Genomic DNA, 21,784 nt, shown 5'->3' on the forward strand with positions numbered 1-21,784 from the left:
AGAACGAGCCAACACACACACACACACACACACACACACGCACGAACAAACAAACAAACAAACAGAAGCACACACCATTCAAATAAACACGCCGACGCCGAGGGATGCGTGGCGAGCCGGAGAACGCCGGCCGGCGGGAGGCGAGCATCACTCAGAGAGCCATTAACCCCTGGCTCCCAACCAGAACAGTGAGCCGGGATCCTTTAAGTACATGTTAAACATGGCCGGCCTACATGAGAGCGCACCGGTGATTTATGTCCGACTTCTCCGTGTCCGTGCCGCCCTAAAAACACCGATCCACTCCAAATAAAAGCCCCGGGTCAGGTTTTAGAGGGAAAAAAGGACAGGCTATGCTGAGGGTCAAAGAGCAAACTACCCATAGATATTTAACCGCGTGGACACCGACTCGGGTTGTTTTCTTTTTTTCTTTTCTTTTTTCGGTGAGAGAAAGTGCTCTCATGACGACTTCCTTGTGCACCCCCAGGAGAGGAGCTCCAGACTAAACACAGCTCATTCAGCTGCTCCCCCTTCGCCCCGCCGACAAGAGACGGATGCCTGACAAGCTCCCCCAACAGAAAACCTCACTTTTTCCACCAATTACAGAAAGCAATGCCGAGTGGGGGGGGGGGGGGGGGGGGGACTTCTAAATATTATACACACACTGGCATTTGGCGCAGCGCATTGAGCAACCTCTGTCAGAGAGAGATGGGCTAATTTCAGGGCGACCCGTGCCAACACAAACAACTGTTCTGGCTGGCTTTCATTGTCAGCACTTGAGGTTTGAGTTGAATTTTTCAACGCTCCGCAGCCAATTTCTCTTCCCCCTATTTTTCCCCCCATATGATTTGTTCTTGTCCGAGATCCCAGTCGGTCTTTCATCGCCTGCGCAGTCAAGAGCTCAGAAAGCATTCGGCTCAGGAACAGATTCGGATGATCGTCCACATACGCAAACGCAACAGAAATAGCTTTTCGTTTCTTTTTCTTCTTCTTTTCTTTTCCTGTCAGCCCAGCAGCGCTCCTGGGACGAACTCATTTTCAACGTGTGCCCTGACGGATGGATTCTGGGTCCGCCGGCCGCTGCAGCTACCGCTGGGGTTCTCCGGGTGCCGTGTGCTGGGATTCACATCACAGCCATGTCAACGTAAACACCGTGTGGTTCTGTTTGTGCCTGCAAAGCACTATTTACTTCTACTTTGATTTTGTTTATTAAAGGCTTTTACTGTTCGACATAAAAGCAGGGAGCCATGGCAGGACCTCTGGAGCGCCGCACTCGGTGCTCTCCTAATTCCTACGGCTCACGCACAGTTCGGAGCATCTGCCAGTCACGGAGACGGGCAGCGCTGCACGGCCATTATGGAAACCTCACACAGTCGGGGTCACATCCTTTGCGGCAAATCATACACACCTATGCACATCAGGGGAGGGGCCTCTGGGTGTGTGTGTGTGTGTGTGGAGGGGGGGATGCTGAGATGAAGCTGAATGAGCACTTTCGGAGGCCCCGCTTTGCCTCAACATGCAGCTTTTACAGAGCCGCGGCTCTCAAGCATCTGTCTTTAATAGAGGAGCTCAGCTCGCCCAAATTTATTCACGTTCAGCTGACGGCGAGGGAGAGACAGTGGAAGAGGCGGGGCCTGTCTTTTTTTATTTTCCCTGGCAGCCGTGCAGCTCTCCTGCGGTTTTTTTGGGGGGCAAAGGGACAAGGAGGACGAGACAGAGGCCGGTGGCGGTGCAGGAGAAAGCACGGCTCCGCTGGACGTCCTGTGCAGGAGACGGACCCCGGAGGGCCCCGGGGCCGCCGGGGAGGGAGGGGCGGTGTGAGCTCCTCCTGACGGCTGCGTCCAAGACAAATCACCAGTGGAGCTGCTGTCACCGTCAGCCTTGACCAAGACAAACAGCCGTGTTTTAAAATAAGTGCCTGCCCTCTGACGGCCCCTTCCACCTCGTCCACGCGCAGACACGTCCACGTCCACGTCTCCTCACACCTTCAGCCGAAACTCCCCTCACAGGTCGCAGGACCGGAGCCGCGGGAATCACTCCTCGCTCTCTCAACACCGTCTGCGTTCTCCCCCCTCTGCAGAAACACTTGTGAATATTGACCACATCACACAAGTTCTGCTGTGGCCAAAACGCTGGAGCTGCAATAACAGGGGTGAGCACGGGAGTGTATGACACCAGATGTACGGCGCATTAAGTGACAGTGTGTGTGTGTGTGTGTGTGTGTGTGTGTGTAGATGCGAGCCTGATTGTCTATGTATAACACAAAACCTCCAACTTAGCTGAATCCCAAACTGCCAACAGCGCAGAAGTGTCAGCACTATTCCCCGCTTTTACTTAGCGGCAGATTGCATCCTGGGAGTTGTGGTTTGTCTGAATGAGCCGGTCTGTGTCGCTGCACCAAAGGGACTGGTGTTCCTCACTGAACAGAGCCTCATTTATCTCTGTGGCAGAGTCCTTCCTCTCCAGCGTCGGTCCTCCTGGACCCCTGAACTGCTGACACCGGGGAGGGGGGGTAACTCCTCTTCCCCCGCTCGTCTTCTCAGCTCCAGCATGCGGCAAAAATTGTGAGATGTGTTTCATCTGCATATTGATCAGCCCGGCCAAAAGAAGCCGGACCTCAGCACTTCACTGAATACATAATGTAAATAAGCTCCAGTTATTCTGCTTAAACTCTCCTGAAATGTTTCACCTGAAGTCGGTGCTTTTTCAGCTCATTAGGTAAATGTGTCTGTGCAACAAAAGTCAATAGGAACTTTTATCTGAAGAATAAAGTACAAGGGAAGTAGAAAACTCCCGTCCTGAACACGCTGACAGAACGTGCAGCTCTCAGCCAGACCAAGGTTACGGTCCGGGAGCCGCTCAGCTCAAAGTCACCCAGCTGGCCCTGAAACGGTCTGACCCCCGTCTGCCGCCGTCCCCCGGTAAGAGCCGGCCCTGCCGGCGTGCCGACAGGCTGCAGTGCCAGCCGGGCGGCGCAGACGGCCGGGCGCTGGCCTGTCTGATGGATAGCTTACATTGGGTGCGGACTGGACCGATGGCGTCGTGGATTGATTGGCCCAGAGGGGCCGTCGGGGGGGGGAAAAGCACTTCCTGTGTGTGTTAATGGAGGCTCCTGCAGATGCACTGTGGCGGCTCGTGCACGGAGACGGCTGGTTCTCTCTCCTCCAGAACTCTAACCGGTCCGTTTGCTCCCACTCTCCCAGGTAATGAGAGACGTGAAACCATCCAGACTTCTGGGGTTTGATCTGCGCTCTGCCGCAAAAGCTTTTATTGAAAAGGGTTTCCTCTCAAATAGTTTGTAATAAATTTCTAAAATCACAACGTACTTATCAGTCTCATGTGGAGGCTGAGATTCAGACGAGCGCCGTCTCAGCTCACACACAGTGAAACGGGTTTGATTTACAGTTTAGCAGATTTTCTATTTAAAAAAAATAAATAAACTGAAGATAGAAATGAGAGCAACTCAGATGCTTTTACTGACAAACCTAAAACCTTTATGATGATCTTGCATTTACATTTCTAACATGAATTTTTATGTTTTATCGCCTTGAATTTTTACAGTTTCGACACCATTTATCGCTCTTTTATCCTGTGTTCCTTCATGTCCATCCCAACATCACCATCAAAAACATCTGCATGTATTAATGAGAAGTGACCAAACTCAGGTTTACTCCCTCAGTGAGTCCAAGTTATCTGACAACAAAAAGATGAACTCATAATAAACTGATCGGTAAAGAATCACTTGCCATTTACTTTGATATTCAATTTTTGCTATACTTTTACATAACCTGAAGCCTTTATAGAAGTGTACTTTCATTACAAACAAAATACTTTTTTCTTTTAAAAAAATACAAATGTTTCAAAGTTAGTACAGTGAAGTTGAAGATTTAGTCATTTTGAAAAAAGGTTTTACTTGAGTTTAAGTAAAGTTGTACTAAGTTAACATCGTCCTATAAAGTCCATATGAACCTAAAAGACTTGTTTCATTAAAAAGAAACTCCTAATCTGCTTCTCAGTCTTGTTTTTCTATCATTTAACCTGGCCGTACGTCTCATTTGAAATAAATCTTATATAAAGTACACGACTGTTTGAGGGTGAAGTGGTCTGCTTTATCGCCTCACAGGAATTTCTGAGCATCAGTCAAACCTCTGACACCAAATCTTTACTTTTCTCCCATCAAATTAACTTAATCGTGATTCTCATTGTTTGTTTTTGTATCTTGGATTTTTTTTGGAAGATGGATGTGTTCTGTTGTGAGTGTAGAAGTTTGTACCCGAATCTCCCGAGCTGCTCCAGATCGGGCACTGGGGGTCCGTAGGTTTCCACTCGAAGGGGTTTGTAGTGGTACAGGGCTTCCTCTAACCTGGGCGCCGGCTGGAGAGACACCGTCTGACGCTGGAGAGGGGAAAAAAACAAAAAACGAAAAAAAGAAGAAAAAAGAAGGAACAATTAACACAACAATGGCCATTGTCTGGTGGTGGAAACTATGACGATGGCACAGAACAGATATTTGAGGGTGAGCTTAGCGTCAGTCAACCTGCAGCGTTCTGGACCGACTGGTTTGGACGCAGAAGTTTAGTCTGACAACATTTCCCCAGGCTCCGCCGGCTCGCTGGAGACACTGAGGTCGGACAATGACTGGGCATGTTTTTATGTTTTCAGCATCCAACACACTGCTGGCAGCTCAACAGCTTCCCCTGACGGAAATCTGAACGAGGAGAGAGCCGTTAATGCCCAACCGGAGGACTGTGGTCCGCTTGATTAGGCGAACCGAACTCCAAGTAATGAAGCAAGTGTGCTTTGGATGAAAAACGGCGACTGACGATTTCTATTAAACCGCCACAGACGAATGAAGTGAGAACGTACGAGCGCAGCGATCGGGACGTGCTTTGTTTGTGGGCTCAGTCGGGATTTTTCGCCGTCTCCCTCATCCTTCCCTGGCTTCACCTAAAATAATCCGGTCCGCTCAGCCTCTCACTGTGAGAAGCTTTGCTCTGATAAAACCTGCTGCGTCCGACACGGAACCCGGACGGTCCAACAAAAGCACCGGACTGAAAGCCGCGACTTGAGCCGGCCAGGTTTATTTTCTTCCACTCTTGACTGTTGAAATGGACAGAAAAGCCGGGGACTTTTTAAGGACGCTGCAGGATTGTTCGATTTGGGGCTCTGCCATCAGAGAGGGAATTTCCAGGCGGCGTTAGACCGCTGTGTTGTCTCCAGCATTAAAGTGATGAGACTCAGAAGACGAGCCATGAAACCAGCCTGGAATTAAAAAGCTGATGTTTGAACAAACACCGACTATTTCAGAAGGTAGTAAAGGAACTCGGAGACAAAGAGGAGATAAAAAGATAAGTGTGAAGGCAGAGTGAAGTAGTGAGGGAGTATAAACATCAGAGCACAGAGGAGAGAGAGAGGGAGAGAGAGAGAGAGAGAGGGGATGAAAACCAAAGTAAACGAGGAACATGTGCCCTGCGGCCTCAGACTGCCTGTCCTCATGCACGCTTTGGCCCAGGCGAGCACGCACACACACACCAGCCAAAGCTGAGCTGGAAGTGACAGAAGTACCAGAGAGATGAACACTGATGGGAAAATATGGGGAGTTATGAAGCCAAACACAGCGTGGGGCGACTCACTGCCAGGTCAGTGTGTGGGACTGTTACACTTAACAGGACACACACGGACAAAAAGAAAACATTTACAACACACTCACACAGTCCGCCACCGTTAATATGTTGTTAAGGATGTGCATCATCTAAGATTTGACTCACTCAGACGTTCAACAGCTTAACTTTGGGATTTTAAACTCTGGGAGCGATAGAGGATTTTGTCCATATTACCTAATTGCTCTTCCCAGAACAACTTTCCACTGGCGAGCGAGTCTGAACCTGCTGCATTCAGCAGAGGTCTGCACATGCAGGCGGGGGAGCAGCGGGGATGGCGACAGTGGCAGCGTGTTTACAGTCAGAGAGGGTTTTTCCACTAAAGAAGTCATTAGAAGTGGAGTCACTGCTCGGTTCGCCGCGGCAACGCGTGTTCGTGACGCTCCCAACAGCAGAACCTCAGGCACCGTCCTCAAGCCTTGGTTTGAGGGAGAAGTGTTCAAGCGCTCGTGTCCGCAGGAAAGACGGACTGCCCCGTCGTCCCAGTCGCTCTGTGTTCTGACTGCCAAGATTTCAAATCCAACCACAACATGTAAACAAAGCACATGTCAGACAGACGATGTGCTGCAAAGCCACGGTTCCACAGTAAAGCTGGGAATTCATATTAAATATGGACAGATTGCAATGATTTGCAAACCACACAAAACTTATAGGACAAAAACAATGAATCAGACATTTAAAACGGAGACATTTTACAGTTTCATGGAAAATATTAGCGGACTGAACTGTGTGGCGACACAAAAGCCATGAAAAATGAATTGAAAACTAGAATATCTATTGATAAGTAAAATAGGACAGATAGAGCTGCCTTCGCTGATCGCAACATCTCAGTGAAATGACAGAGAGAGGAGCAGCAGACGTCTACAAACTCCTGAACAATTCAGAAATAAATCTTCCTCACTGCACTCCAGAGTACACCGTCTGAGGTACGACTCGGTTCTTTATCGCTTCCACACTTCACTGTGCAACCCAACAAAAAGTTAAGGTATGTAGGTTAGAGCTGCATCACGCGAAGAAGAAGCCATTTGTGGAGCCAATCCAGAAGGTACTCGTCTCAGAGCTCATTTAAAACGGTCTGAGGCAACATGGAAACCTTGTGTGGTCAGATGAATCATGATGAGAAATCCTGCTGGAAGCGTGGCCGTGGCGTCCTGCAGACCAGGGAGGAGAGGGACCATCCGACCGGCTTTCTGGAGACGGCTGCGAAGCGTCTGAAGAGCGCGTGGGGTTGCATTAGTGCCCGAGGTGTGGGCAGCTCGCACAAGAAACGCTCCGTCAACGCCGAGAAGTGCTTCAAGGTTTTACAGCAACATCTGCTCACATCTGCTTCAGGGAAGATCTGCATATTCCAGCAAGGCTGCATCCGTCAGATCGACGAGAACGGTCCAGGAGGTGAACTGAACTGTCGGCCGTCGCAAAGGCCGAGGACTCACTGTCCTGTGATGGGCTGGAGACCAGTCCAGAGTGTATCCTGGCCTCACACAGACACAGGAAGGACGCTGTTTTCTGGGTTTACATGCATGGATTAATGGTGTTGAGAAAAAACAAAACAAAAATTCACCATCATCATAAAAGTGCAAAAACAGCACTGACGAGTTCCTCTTCCATACACACACATCCTTCCCGATCCGCAGTAAAGACCCGGAGCTTCTGAAGCCTGTCGGTTCTGTCTGGACCATTTGGAGTTCTTCGGTCCGTGATGCATTTAGTCCTCAAGTGAAGGTCAATGGACCACACCACAGTTAGCTCTGAACCCAACCGAGACCTCCTTTTCCAACCCACTGGCTTTGTTTTTGAGTGAGCCAGAGTTCAGATCGCAGCGTTTACACTTCTGCTGCAAGTCCACGACAGTCAGAGTCTGTTTGAATCTGACAGTGTGTAAAAACACTGGAATCACTTCAACCTTATAATCACTTGACTGTTTCATGAAAACGGATGATATTTTAGTCCACAACCGTTTTAAAGCCGTCAGAGTCGATGGTGGAGCCTAAAAACTTAGACACGGTCCTCACTCGACCTTTAACCCCGAGGTGCCAGCGATCCGTTATCCCGTCTCATCCATTCATCCGACGCGGAGCGGCCCCGCCACAGGCTAATCAAACCCAGGCCGGCAAGCCCGGCCGCCCTCTCTCGCCCTCCGTCAGCCTCGCCATCCATCTTCCCTCAGACTCTCAGCACTGCAGACTCCCCGAGTGCGGCCGTCAAAGAGGAGCGCAGGGCCTGGCTGTGGGGGGGGGAGGCATGAGAAGAAAAGTCCTCGGGAGCGACTGCAGTAAATTGGGAGTTGCAGATGACTGAGGAGCAGTAAATCAGATTTTTAAGTGACAGACAGAGGAGACCCAGCCCCCAGACTGGAGAGGGTTCTGTTGCATTCCTCTGCAAGGGCACCTTCAAAACTGGCACAGACGCTCCTGAACGCGTGGGGGACACACTCCGGGAGGCTTCATACATTCACAAGATCAGTAAATGTAGAATCTGGGGGGCTGTGTCCTCACAGAACTCCTCCACCGCATCTCACAGTAACGCTGAATCCTTCACTCATCAACTCATCACCTCCGATTAAAAGCCTGCGTGAATTACAGCACACCGATGTTGTTTTCCAAACGCTGCAGTGAAACAAAGCGTCTGGAGCGAGGGGGGGGGGGGGGGGGGGGGGGGGGGGGGGGGGACCCCCAGCCAGGCCCTGTGGAGCAGAAATGGCCGAGGAACTAGGGGCCATTGCAACAACACCACAGGAGGAGCCAACGCAAACATCTGCTCTAATCATCAAGGAGGTCCATCCCACCACGTGCACGGCGCCGTGCGCGTCCCAAGTTTGTCTATGTTACCAGTATTTAAGACTCTTATGATACCCCAGTGGCACTAAAATGAAACTCTGGGTCTCGTCAATCTTAATAAAACCACGGGGGAGGGCGATGTGAGGAAATCACCGCTGCGCCAGAGGGAGTGTTCCCGCTCCTCCTGCAGATGTGCTCCTGCCGCAGGTATCCGGGAAGCCGTGGCGGTCTGGCCGGCGTTACTTCCCATGCAGAGGAAGAACGGACGTCTCGGTCGACGTGGCAGGTGTGGCGAGTTTCATCCAGACTGTGATGAAGCGTCACGTCGCCTCAGTCCGTCTCAGCGCTGCCATCTGGGAAAGTAACGGGGCTGGAGCGTCCCAGAGCGACATGACAGACATTCAAGAGCCTTTTATGGGACAGGCGGTCTCATAAAAGTCACTACTTCTGAGGTATGAGAGGTCTCTGACCGGGGTCGTATGTTTGGTGTCCAACATGCCGCCCGCGGACCAAAATCGTCCCCTCCAGAGGCTCCAAGTGGCCGCCAGGACCCCAATGCAAAGAACTAAACATTAATATGATGCAGCTGTGGCTCGGCACCTTACTCTGAGTAAAGTAGCGTCAGGATGGAAATTCACGCTGTGGTGCTGAGTTTGTGAAAACATGACGGAGGCTGCAGAAACAAACCGAGATGCTGGAAAAGCAACAGGCTTCACCAAAATAAACAAAACAACAAAGCATCAGCATATCATCAAAAGGTTCACATTTAATAATGTATCCTTTAACAACACACGAAAAACATGAAATTTGAATAAAAGAATTAAATTTAACAAAATTCACGCCTCTGTTGCGTTGTGATCACCTGAAAAGACTAAACTGTGCGCCCCTGCTGGTCAAATAGATTTATTGCACTTGAGTATGACAATTTATAAGCTGGTGAATTTCATTTTGTGGCTCGGGGTGTGTTTATGAAGGTATAACTGTATATTGCACCAGGAAGCAAGTTGAAAAATTTAAAGATGTTCATGCTTGTTCAGGTGCTGTGTAAAGACACTGAATGTAGATTTTATTTTCTTTCATAATGTACCCCCCTGCTTCTTTACACCAAAATGAAAGCAACAGTTCCTCATTTTACTGGTACGACCAATTCTAGATCACTCTGGAATGTGTGTGGCCTCTGAACTGAGAAACAAACCGACTGACAAGTCTAGATAAAGAACGAGGAAAGGCTGGGTCTGATTTTAGATTGAAGTATTTTATTCAGTAAATTTCACTAACTTGTAAGATGTTCTCAGGTCATACTTGATCTACCAGCCATTTAATGTTGAATTCGTGATACTTCTGCTACTTTTATGATTCGACAGCTGAGTAAATATTGACAAAACAGATGCTGTAGCCTGAACGTTCAACAGGAGTGTTTGGTGGTCCAACAAGGTGAAGGTCATATGAACAGCACACAAGGTCACTCATGATCAAAAGTTGAGTAGGTCACTACACACACACACACACACGTGAACATGCCACACATACATATACACACACACACACACACGACCAGAGCACAATCAGCACTCCCCAGACGACCCCCTCGTCTCTCCTCTGACTTTGCAGCTCAGCAGGACACAGCAAGGTTGTAGAGACTAACCTCTCCATCAGCACCTCCCACCACACACACACACACGCACACACGCACACACACGCACACACACGCACACACACGCACACACACGCACACACACGCACACACAAAACCACAAACACTTACTGGGTTCCCCAGGGTTTGGGGAGCCACAGCTCCAGAGCGGCGGAGGCCCTCGTCACTAATGCACTCGGTGATAATGAGAACAAAGAAAAGGGGAACAGTGGTCTGCTTTGTACGGGGGATAAAAATAATGGGCCTAGTTAGGGGCCGTCCCGTCCTCGGCCCTCACTTCCACCTCCTGGCCTGGCGCTGCCGGTGCTTCTGTGTGGATAAAGAGCTTTGGGGTGCCCACTGGCCCACTGAGCAGTAAGTAGCAAGTGTAAAAACTACCGCCGTCCGCTCAGTGCCTCCCCTCGCCTCACAAGTTTAAATATATCTGCCTGACCAGTGGCAGCTGCCCCGGCGCAAAGCCCCTAAAGCTGACAGCTCCTTTTTCCGCGGGGCCGTGCTGGGCCGGCCGGGGTTGCTGAGGCCAACCTAAACAGGGCCGAGCCAGAGGTAGAGGCAGAGGTGTGAATGCCCACATGTGCTGGTGCCAATCAGGCCTGACGCCTCTCCTTCCTCCCTCAGGTCACCCTCTCTCCGCTCGCCAGCGGGCCGGCAAGGAGGGGAAATGTCAAAGGGCAACCATCACGCCATTCACAAAATAAAACGGGCCGGCTTTGGTGAAACCGCAAGAACGTGTGTGTGTGTCGGTGAGGCTTTTCCTCGAGTGAAGAGACGTGACTTGAAGATAAGGCGGCAGCAGAGTGAGTGGGGGTTGCAGTGGAAACAAAGGCTCCAGCAGAACAGGTTAGTCCAGTCTGCCTGTACAGTACGGCAGAGCCTGTCCTGCACTGACAGGCACATCCACCCAGCCAGAGGTCACTTAAGAGGACGACTGCGCCTCGCAAAACAGGCCTGCGCAAACACTGTGTGTGTGTGTGTGTGTGCGTGTGCGTGTGTGTTTTTCTGTGGCAGGCAAATACCTCGGTCTAAGTGCAGACTGGACGAACGCCAGAGAGAACCCGAGGTTATTTCAGCATGCTACACATCTATGTTTAGGGATAAACTTTCCACCCACATTTGGCCGATTGTGCGAGCAGCACTTTGTTTACGTGTGCGACGGCCTCCCGCTTTCATTCGGTGCCCAGGCCGACCTCGTCAGGTATGCCAGCTGCTCCGCCGCCTGCGAGGAGCGGATCGGGTCCCTGAGCCCGGGACCTTTCATTTAAGGTGGCGCTGAAAGCTGCCCCAAGGTGGAGAGATTCCCCATCGGTCATCGGGCGCTCAGGAATGGCGGCGAGCGGCAGCTGAGAACAATCCCCGACCGCACAAACGCCGGCGAGAGCGGAGGAAGAAAGCCGCTTTATTGACACAAACAAAATCCTGCTGGAACCGCCGCATGCGGTTCAGATGCCAATTAAGCAGAACCGTGATGAGAGCAGGTGCCCCGCAGTGAGCCCTGTCATCATGTTTGGCACGGCGGCGGCTCTTATGTGTCAGACGTCAACAAATAACCTGTTTAAAGAGCGAAAAGTCGTCCAACTCCCACGCAGTGCCGTCCCTTTGATTTCAGCGGACATCTATTTAAAAAGACACTTTATTCTTCAAAGGATGTTTACTCAGACTGGGTGAGAACGGCGGAGGCGGGGGGTGGGGGGGACTCGCATGTGTGTGGGTGTGTGCACATTCACCCACACACGGGCATGTGTGTGTGTGTGTGTGTGTGTGTGTGTGTCTAGGTTCAATAGAGCGCCTACAAAGTGACGGATTAGTGAGTGATTTCAGACCATTCCACGGGCAAGACCAGGCCTATTCTGCCTCCCATCACACCTGGACGAGGACAACTTTCCCTCAGAGCTGACGAGCATCCATTCAACGGCGGCGTTACCGTTCAATCGGAAACATCCCGCTCCGGGCCTGGAAGCCCACTTACTAACCCCCGAGAAAACCACCCTGGCAGCGCGCTGCGCCAGCACAGCTGAGACGTCCGCGCTCACATTTTCCCACTCGGCAGCATATCGGGGCTGCGGCGGACGTTAGATCACTCTTTAAATAAAGCCCGGAACGGCCTGGAAGCTGAGGAGGAATCGGCATCCCCGCGTTCCGGGAGGCACAAACAGATATGTCATCCCATCAGCGGCGGCTCACCTTGGCCCCGGTCGAGGCAGCTGGGGAACTTGATCATCGACCAAAAAACAAAAAACAAGAGGTCAGAAATCAGCCTGGAATCCATTCATCACTGTCACAACCTGAGACTGTACTTCACGAGGCGTTCCTGGGTGTTTACTAGTCAATAAAGCTGTTAAATCACTAGTAAATCTTACAAACACCAGCACCGGCCAGGTTACTGAAATACAATTACTAGATCTTAAAGAAGGGGCAGATTTATACGAACCGTCCCCTTTATTTATTATTTCCACAGAGTGCACATAGTAATCCTGGGATTTCACAGCTTTCAGCACTGTATGGATCAGAGGAATAAAGAGATCTGCAATCTGTGAAAATTATAAGTAAATCAACATCTTAGCTTATGTTTGTAGCATATTTTCACACTAGATGTTTTCCAAAGGACTCTTAATTCTTGGCTAAAAATGGATTTAAACGGCAAAAACCACCATAAATGGAAAAAAATGCAAAAATAGCTTGGAAAAGAGGAAAATACCAAGAATTACTAAAAGGAAGAAGAAGCATAAGAATGATAAAAAGCATGCACAACTGCTGAAAAGAGCCAAAATGGCAAAACCTTAAAATGCTTGAAGAAAAAAAGAAAAGAAATCCTAAATTGAAACTTTATGAATGCAAATTTTTGTAAAAACATCAAAACTTTGCGTAAACGTGTGCTGCGGCTCCACTTGCATTTGATTTGGTGAGAAAGTCATGCAGGTGACTGACCTCTGACCTAACTAATTCCAAAAGAGGTGACTTGATACTAACGAGTTAATGAGTTTTGAGAGTAACACCCAACACTGAAATCAAAGGAATCTTACGAATCTGATGTTATTGAGTTTCTGCACAATAACACACAGAAATGTAGGCGTTAAAGCCACATTCATTTCTGAGCGTGGTTAAATATTATAGTATTATGTTGTATCATCGTCACTGAAGGGAATCAGCTCAATAGTAAAAAGCGTGGCCCATCTTTAAAAAGTGCTTTTACATTTGTCTGTTGTAATTTCTGCTGAGGGAAAACTGAACCTCTGCTCGGATGGAGGGACCACAACCCAGCAGATAAATGAATTCCAGCAATCTGCAGGAATCCGCCGCTCTGCGCTGAAACCTCACCAAGTCAAACAGAAGTCACTCTTATGGACTGTGAGGCGAAGGGAAATCCAAACCCGCACGCTCCCCCGACTCGGGCCGGAGCGTCCAAACCGGAGCAGATGCATGGCGAGAGCCGGGCTCCACCGCCGGGAGCCCGGGGATGGGGAGGATGAAGAGCAGAGTGAAGAAAGAGGCGAGGGGAAAAACAGCTGCAGGAGCAGCCAAGAGCAACACGATCCCGCCGCTTCTCCCCCCATCAGCAACTTTAACTTCACGCTGCATGTCGAGGAGGGAACGTCAGAGCTGCTTAGTGGAGTACCTGGCTGCTAAAGAGAAAGTTCAGTTCTACCTGAGCACATGGAAATCAAGTTCCGTCTTGAGTTTAGGTAAGCACTAAGCAGATATCTCTCCCACGCACCACTGAACTGTGGGAAGGGAACCATACCTCATGAGGGCTGCTGCTCGGGGGGGGGGGGAGGCGGGGACGATGACACAGCCTATCTCATCACAGTAAAATGAAAATAAACGACTGAAAAGCTGAACGACGGCCAAGCGGAAAGGTCTCTCAAGACACGGCGTGCTTAAAGCCCCGAGCCCCCATGTTCCCCTGGGCGAGCCGAGGCTCTCGCATCGGAGCGGCGAATGGAGGGTCTGGTCCCGCAAAGAGGACGCCTTCGCTACTCTACTGTCAACAGCAGCTCCACATAAAGCTCCAGTTAGCTCTGAAACACAAGCTTCTTCATGACTTTAAATACACCATAGATTTTACAACAGCGCTGTCGAGTTTTTAATAAGCAAAATGAAGCAGATTTGTTGTTAAAAAACAAACAAAAAAACAGCAGCTGTAGAAAGAGTGGAAGCTTTGCAAAGTGAATATACATCCAACACTGCATGTCTGCACGCATCACGTGTGCTATATGTGAGTATTAGTAGTATAAAAGCAATACTTCTACTCTCATGAACAATAATTATTTCTCTTATGGAAAGGATATTTGCGTTTTTCAGAGCCGGGTTTGTTTGTGTTTGAACTTTCACCAGTATTTCGTGATAGAAAGCGGTTTTTCTTAAAAAAATATTTGCTTGCTGAGACGTCTTTGTAAACCTCTGGAAAATTCTTCTGTTTGTACAGTCCTGACGCACTGCCAGTTTCACCCTCCGTCAGTTTGTTATTAAGCTAAGAATTGTATTTAAGTTGTTATATCACTGAAGGTCTTTTAATCGTTCATTTATGTTCCTTCTGTGCGGCTGCCACCTTTCCTGTTGAGTCTCTGCCGCCGAATCAAACCGAAAACTCATGTTCCTGAAAATTCTCAGGATTTTTTCATTCTGGAATGGAGGAATAACTTCATGAGCAGAACTGAGAGTTTAAATGGGGCCTGCAGGCCACATATGGTTGTCCTTAACTGACCGAAATGATGAATCAAGAGAAAATGAGTGTGCGTGATGGATGCGACGGAAGTGCTTCACATTGGTTCTGCTTCTCGTTTGAAGCAGTGGGGAATGACAAGCGCCCACCCTGGCTCCAACACACCGGCGTGCCACTTACCATTTGGATGCCAGTTGAAAATATGCTGGTGGGCTTCACGACCTGCTTCTGCTGCTCGATCTGCGTCTCCAGCTGCGCAGCTCGGACTTTGTGCTGGGCCAGTAAGAGGGTGGCGGGAAGCTGAGACTGCTCCTGCACAAACAAACAGGATTATTCCAGGTTTATGACGCACGGAACGAAACGTCTGATTAGGAACTTCTCACCCAGAAAGCACAAAAATGGCTGACGCTGGCGAATATTGAGAGGAGATGAAAACGCGAGCAGACATCTGTGTGTAACTCGATCACCATCGGCTCGGAGCTTCAGGCTTGCAGCCACATTAGTAAAGAAAGCCATACTAAGAAAACCGTGGCGGCGCAGGAGGGGACGGGGGGGGGGGGGGGGGGGGGGGGGGAGGAGGGGGGGGGGGGGAGACGCTGCTTCCAGAGCGCCGCGCCGCCTTCACCTCCATTAAACGCAAGGTCGGACGTTTCACTTTCTCCGGTGGAGCGCTGCCAAGCGCGGAGGTGTAGGAACACGAGCCTGGACACATCGTCCAGCGGAGAGGTCGGACGCTTCTGGCAGGGTAGACGGCCATGTTGGGACAGTCTGAGCACTTTGACTCATTCTGAATGAATCTTCAAATATGTTTTTAACTGGTTTCATATCCGAGCATCGATTTAGATGTAACTTTTGTAATCTAAGCAGTAACTTCACACAGCTATTTCAAAGTTGAAATTTTCCTTCACGTTATAATTAACAACTCCAATCCATAAAACTACTTCATAAAATAATCAGAAACTCACATCATTTTTTCTTAACTTTATAAGCTGTTACTGTTCAACAAAATACCAGCTGCTCATGTCAGTACGTCCTTCTGACTTCTTACAACCTTGTCTTGAAGAAGCACCGGAATGAATGTAGAAGCGTCCATCATCAAATATCTCATAAAAACCCACCGACTCCCCGCTGATGTGATTTCCGGAACATTAAGGCCTCTACTCTATAAAACGGCATTATCTTAATGACCTGGCGTCTGCCCCCCCCCCCCCCGGCCGCTGTGACGTACAGATGTGGGAGCTCAGGAGGTTCCCTGGGGGGCGTGGAGGTGGAGGTGGTGTGTGTGTGTGTGTGTGTGTGGGGGTGGGGGGGGAGATCTGAGAGCTGATCTCATCTGCCTACAGTCAACAGGCCCTGTGCCTTAAACAAATAAACACGCAGCTTAGCTGCTATCTGTGATGGTCCTTCAGCAGCCTGCGCTGCGGGAACAATCGCTTTAAAGCCGCAGCTCAACACAATGGAGCCGACGGGCTTTGGAATCGCAGAATGAGAACAATGCAGCCCGCAGCACAATGAGCGCTAATAAGCTCTTAATGATCTCAGTCATGAACCTTCAGGCCAGCCGTGTGTTTGCGTCTCCGAGAATGCGTGTAAAACACGGAGCATCTGTCATTTTGTCGCTCGCCGTCTTCCTCACCAGCTCGTCCAGCAGGGCCTGTTTGTTCTTCCTCTTGGCCTGGAGCTGCCGCTGCTCCTCCTGCAGCGCCACCAGCCTGCGCTGCTCGGTGCCCTGCTGCTCCTGCAGCAGCAGCTCCTCCAGCTCCTCCTGCTCCCGCGTCTGAGGAGGAGAAGCACGGAAACAAGACGCTGAAGCCAGGGAGGCTCCCACAACACCACACTGCAGCACTACAGCACATAGTCCGGCCTCCCAAAAGAATCCCTGTTTATTCCAACACTGCTATTTGTAAAAGCATCATGGGAGTATCACGAGAAAAGTATCACGAGAAAATACAGTATAAAGAACATACCAGCTTCGCCTTGTTTCTCTGGATGAGATCTCTGTTTTCTCTTTGGTACTGCTCCATCCTCAGCTTCGTGTTCTCCACATCGATGTTGTTTGTGAGGTTAAACACTAGACGGAGAAGAAAATACATGAAGTACGGAAGTAATCAAAATGAGCACATCCTTCAATATGAGTAAAGAAAAATTTGGCCAGCCCACAATCACATCTGTAAATCAAACAATTACATTAAATCTTTTTTGATGGGGGAAAGAAAGCCTAAAAGCATAAGTGATTTTGATTATTGAACTATTATCATTATGATACACGTGTTCATCCAGATGAGAGGATAAACACTGCTTACAAGATGATTCCTTAAAAGACTGCGTCAGGCTTTATGCTTTAAAACATTAAAAAAGATATATTTTAGAACTGAGCAACAACAGAGTGACTGGACACATCACATCCCGCTTTCTTAATACATCCAAGCTACTTATGCTGCTTTCCTGTTGCCTACAGTGGTGAGAATCTCTGACTTAGAATGACGTAATTTCCTTTGGAAAAATCAGGCTTTCACTTCATGGCTGGTTGCAGTGGGGCTCATGTGGCACTAGCTCTTCTTGAGTGTAAATAAAACTCAGAACTTCAAACACACAGGCTGCAGAACGAGCATTTCAAAGTGTCACAAACTGCAAAATACTCAGAGCTCTGGCGTCCCGGGGAACTGGAAGGCAGCACTGGCGTCCAGGGTGGGCGACTAGTCAAGATGTGCAAACCTCAACAGAGACAGTCTCCGGTCCGATCCTGCAAAACCCCCCCGGAGCTCATTCCCAGCTCGTACCTATGTCCTCCACCTGCTCCAGGTAATCGTTATACTCTCTCAGGCTGGGGAAGTCGAAATCTCTCTTGTTGTATCTGCAGAGGACGAAGAGAAATGATGGTGCAAACAGCAAAACCCGATGAGAGCGAATATTCACCGACATTAATAGCTTCCATTAAATCAAGCTTTTTATAATAACCATGTCTGCATGCCGGCTAACAGACACGCATTAGATGTCAATTAAGGGGCTATTAAAGAAATGATAAGAGGGAGAGAAAGAGGGCGGGGAGGGGCTGAGGAGTAAAAATCTGGCAGAGAAAGAGCCTTCCAGTTCGAGCCCCCCCCCCCGGGAGGCTCATTGTCTACAAAACAAACAGCGTAATGAGAAAAGACAAAGGTAGCTTAAGGAGTGGGAGGAGGCGTGATGACACTCAAACACACAGAGCCGCACCCGGCACCCTCACCCCACCCCACCCGGCCCGGCCCGGCCCCCCCGACTCACATCTTCAGGACCCTCTTGCGGATCTCCACCTCCTTGTCGATGGTGGGGTCCTCGAAGAGCTGCACGCGGAAGTTGCTCTTCCTCAGGGGCGTGTCGCACTGAACGCAGTTTCCCGAGCCGCGCACGAACAGCATCTCCACGCAGTTCTCACATCTGGGGGGGGGGGGGGTGAACGACAGCAGGGACGTCAGTGTCCACAGGTGACCCTCCTCAGTGAGCCCCAGAGCTTTCCTACTATAACACTATTTTCCTCAGAGAAAAAGCCAAATCGTGTGTGTGTGTGTGTGTGTGTGAGTGTGTTTTTTTTAAAAGCCAACATCAGACCGGGAGGGTGATAATGGGGCGCATGATAATTTCCTCTGAGTGCTCAAAGACGGCCGGGATTATGATTGGAATGTCGATTAGGCTCTGAAACAAGAGGAAATTAGTCTGACACCCCATCAGCGCAGCGTCTGTCTGCACTGGAGAAGCAGTGACATGACTGTTATTTCAACAGACCCCGGTCATTCTGCCGCGCTGCATAATGTGATAAAAACCGGCTCGCTAATTCACAGCCAAGTCTATCATTACAAGAGAGCACTGAGTGTCATGTCATTTAGGGGGAAAAAAGCACAAAAATGGACGACTGTACTGTAAACTACAGCATGTTAGGCGAACTCGTCATCTGCGCTCAAGGCTTTTATTGAAATGGAGCTAGAAAAAAAGCAACAGCATGTTAGCAAAGTCTTGTTTTTTCTTCCTCCTTTCCTGGCAGAAAATGTCATCATTATTCCTGATGTAGTACCTAAATGAAAGAAGGCTTTATTATGAAGAGGTTTAAACCACATTTTTACATAGCATGGGAATCCAGGCGGTCGCTGATCAAAGTATTCACTATAAATCTGTTTAATGATACAATTACTTTCCAAGATAAAATATGAAGCAGCGCGGCGCAGTCATGATGACTTTTTCAGGCGGCCGTTAGTTCCTCAAACACACACAGCTCTGAATCGCCGGCTCTCATCGGTAAAGAGCACGTCTCCCCAACCGTGACCCGCTCTGAACAAAAAGGAAGGGACGCGGGTTCAAACGGGAAGGTTGGCTTCACGCGCCGCCACGGCAACCGATCGGCAGGCCTACCTGAGGGCACAATCCTGAGCCGAGCCATCAATCACACCTCCATGCAGGTAGGCGTTTACCCATCACTCACGCCGGGTGCCGAGGACAATGGGAGTGCTGCTTTATCTGGCCTGGATAAACGTTTGCACAGTCCGCGCTTTTAATTAAGTCTCTGTGGAGCTTTATTTCCACAGGAATCCACCTTCCTGCTGGTGACCGGCTTCACAAAACTGGACATCTGGTTTCCAAATGGCACTATCTGCTTGCGAGTGTTGACAGTTCTCATAATAAAATACAGCAAAGCGGAGGGGAAAGAGACCAATATTTCACCAAAAGTCACCGGTGGTGCGGTTGACTCATTTCTTTCCAGAAGTCGAGGACTGAGCTCTGAGCTGGAGACACGGCTGCCAGGACCGACGCGGTCTGGGAACCAGTGCATCAGAACGATGATTCACTTCATCAGCAGGATTGGGAGGAGAAGGAAGGCAGTTTGAGGTGAAACTGCAGAGGCAGGGGGTTTGTTTGTTTACACCCGGCGCCTCAGATCAGGGTAAAACAAGCCCAACCTGCCAGGTGTGACAGCTCTCACAGCTTCACAACAAAGACTCGACGCGCCGTCGGTCTGGCCGTTCGGGCTTACGAGAAGCAGAGAACGATAAAAAAAAAGAAAGAACGAAAGAAAGAAAGAGCACGCTGAATGAAGGGCAGAAACATCTGCGCTGTCCAGTTGGTGCTTCGGAGCACGAGGAGCCCCTGGAAGAGGCAGATGTTCGCCGCGGCCTCGGGCTACAGGAGATCTATAGGCCTCGCCATATGGAGGTAGATGGAAGGATTCAGCTTGTTTCCACAGGCCCACAAAGAGCCCATTCATCAACACGGGGCGAGGATTGGGGCGTAGCTTGCCCCCTGCCCCATAAATGGACCACACAACAGAACTCTCCAAAGGGGAAATCCTGTGTAACTCTAGAGCCAAGTGGTGACCGTCTAAAAGGAGGGAGGAGACTTTGAGAGTCAATTTGCTGTCTGCCTTCTGAGGCTCGATTTCTCTGAGCCCCGGCTCCCGCGCTGTGTGCCTCTTGTCATTTTTAATCAAAGAAGGGACCCAGGAACTCCCTGGCATCGCCGCGGCACTTCACGGCAGACACAGATCGCACCTTGAGGAGATCTGACACATCTCCAGCAGCTTAGCATCTCCGTGTCCCGGGGCTGTCCTGCTCCCGGCTCCTCCCTCTCTCACCTGTCCCACTCCGAGCTCCAGGCTGCTATCTCTCCCATCTGCAGCTGTCAGCAGGTCACAGGAGGGGGGGGCGGGCGGTGGGAGGAAGGTAAACAGCGTCCTGGCTCAGCAAAGAGACTCTGCCACCACCCCCCACCGTCCCCCAGTGACATTGCCAGCATCTTTTTCTTGCCCCATAAAAAAGCTGCAGCGTTGGACAGAGTTTGTTCGCAGTACAGCTCGACCCAGGTCTCGGCCACAGTACGAGCTTCTCCAGGTAAACCTGCAGGAATCACAAGTGGCTGTGGACAAGAAATGAGATGAACCACCTGTATAGGAGGAAGGAAGTCTTCCAACACAAACAACCAGGTCCAGTTGATCAGATTCATGTATCTAATTTCTACTAAGAACTTAACAAAACCATGAAGAAAGATTCTTTATCTGGTGACTGCTGAGTGTAGCAGTCTCCTCTTCACAAAGTGCACACTTTTAACTTTGGTCACTTTTCTAACTTCTTCTGCCTTCCGCTCAGTTGTCACCAGGTTCGATGTATTGTTGAAATAATGACGTGAATTGTGATCTACTGTCTCAGTTCTCCATGTACTGACCTTCATGTCTTCCAGAAAGGTGTGGAAGCTCTGCGGCGTCGCTTAAAACGGCTTCAAAACTGTGCGATTTTAATAATCTTCTAAATTCACAGCTGGCTACACTGTATAACATGAATCTAAGGAACACTGAGCCCGGCGTGAAGTTTGCTGCGTGCAGACTGCACGGTGAAAACAAGCTGAATCGCAGCCTACGATCGGCACACATGCGCCATCATGCCTTGCTACTATTTCCGAACAGTGTCAACTGTCACTTGTATCTAATGAGGTGTGTCTGTCCTGTCAGCCTCTCTCTGCTCCACCACATCTCCACCGTACACCAAAAACCACAACTGTTATTTTTTTGTTTGTTTTTTTTCTGCCTGTGCCCAGTGTCAAATGCCAAAGGACGCTGAGCCCAGTGTCATTGTGCAAAGGTAATAAATAACGCACATCGAATGCCCCTGGTGACAGGGATACAAAATGTGCTGTGCTGGAGTTTAAATTTAGATGCATGGAGAAGCTTAATAATGCAACGCACCGCCGAAGGCTGGTCAGCCCAGAATGGACCGTGCTGTCCGCCGGGCGCAGGAAGACATGAGCTTATCAAGTTATTGAAACGAATGAAGCAGAACAGACAGTCCAACTGGACTCAGCGAACTGTCCAAAAAAAAAAAAAAAAAAAAGGTCCTCAGAGGTCAGCCGAGCTTTCAGAAACTCCAATGCAGCGGGAGTAAAGTTACTTTAGAGGTGAGAAAAAGAGCTGCTGTCTCACTACGCCTGCAGAGTTAACCCTCACACAATGACAACAAGAGAAAAACTGGCACACAAACACTCCACTGCTGCAACGCACAGTCATATCAACACATAAAAACCT

At 49.6% G+C, this 21,784-nt stretch overlaps 1 protein-coding gene across 2 annotated transcripts in view; it reads right to left on the bottom strand.

The window, feature by feature from the left end:
- The window catches only part of mnat1 (MNAT1 component of CDK activating kinase), a 34,332-nt gene that overhangs the window by 7,675 nt on the left and 4,873 nt on the right, over positions 1-21,784 (bottom strand). For both annotated transcript variants that reach the window (XM_030116897.1, XM_030116896.1), the window contains exons 3-8: positions 18,010-18,162; positions 17,529-17,602; positions 16,716-16,819; positions 16,385-16,525; positions 14,929-15,060; positions 4,271-4,392 (exon numbers count right to left, since the gene is read on the bottom strand). In XM_030116897.1, coding sequence (XP_029972757.1) covers positions 4,271-4,392; positions 14,929-15,060; positions 16,385-16,525; positions 16,716-16,819; positions 17,529-17,602; positions 18,010-18,162 — 726 coding nt within the window. The remainder of the gene's footprint in view (positions 1-4,270; positions 4,393-14,928; positions 15,061-16,384; positions 16,526-16,715; positions 16,820-17,528; positions 17,603-18,009; positions 18,163-21,784) is intronic.

Source organism: Salarias fasciatus, chromosome 19, assembly GCF_902148845.1.
Source record: "Salarias fasciatus chromosome 19, fSalaFa1.1, whole genome shotgun sequence".
In the NCBI taxonomy this organism is placed as follows: domain Eukaryota; kingdom Metazoa; phylum Chordata; class Actinopteri; order Blenniiformes; family Blenniidae; genus Salarias; species Salarias fasciatus.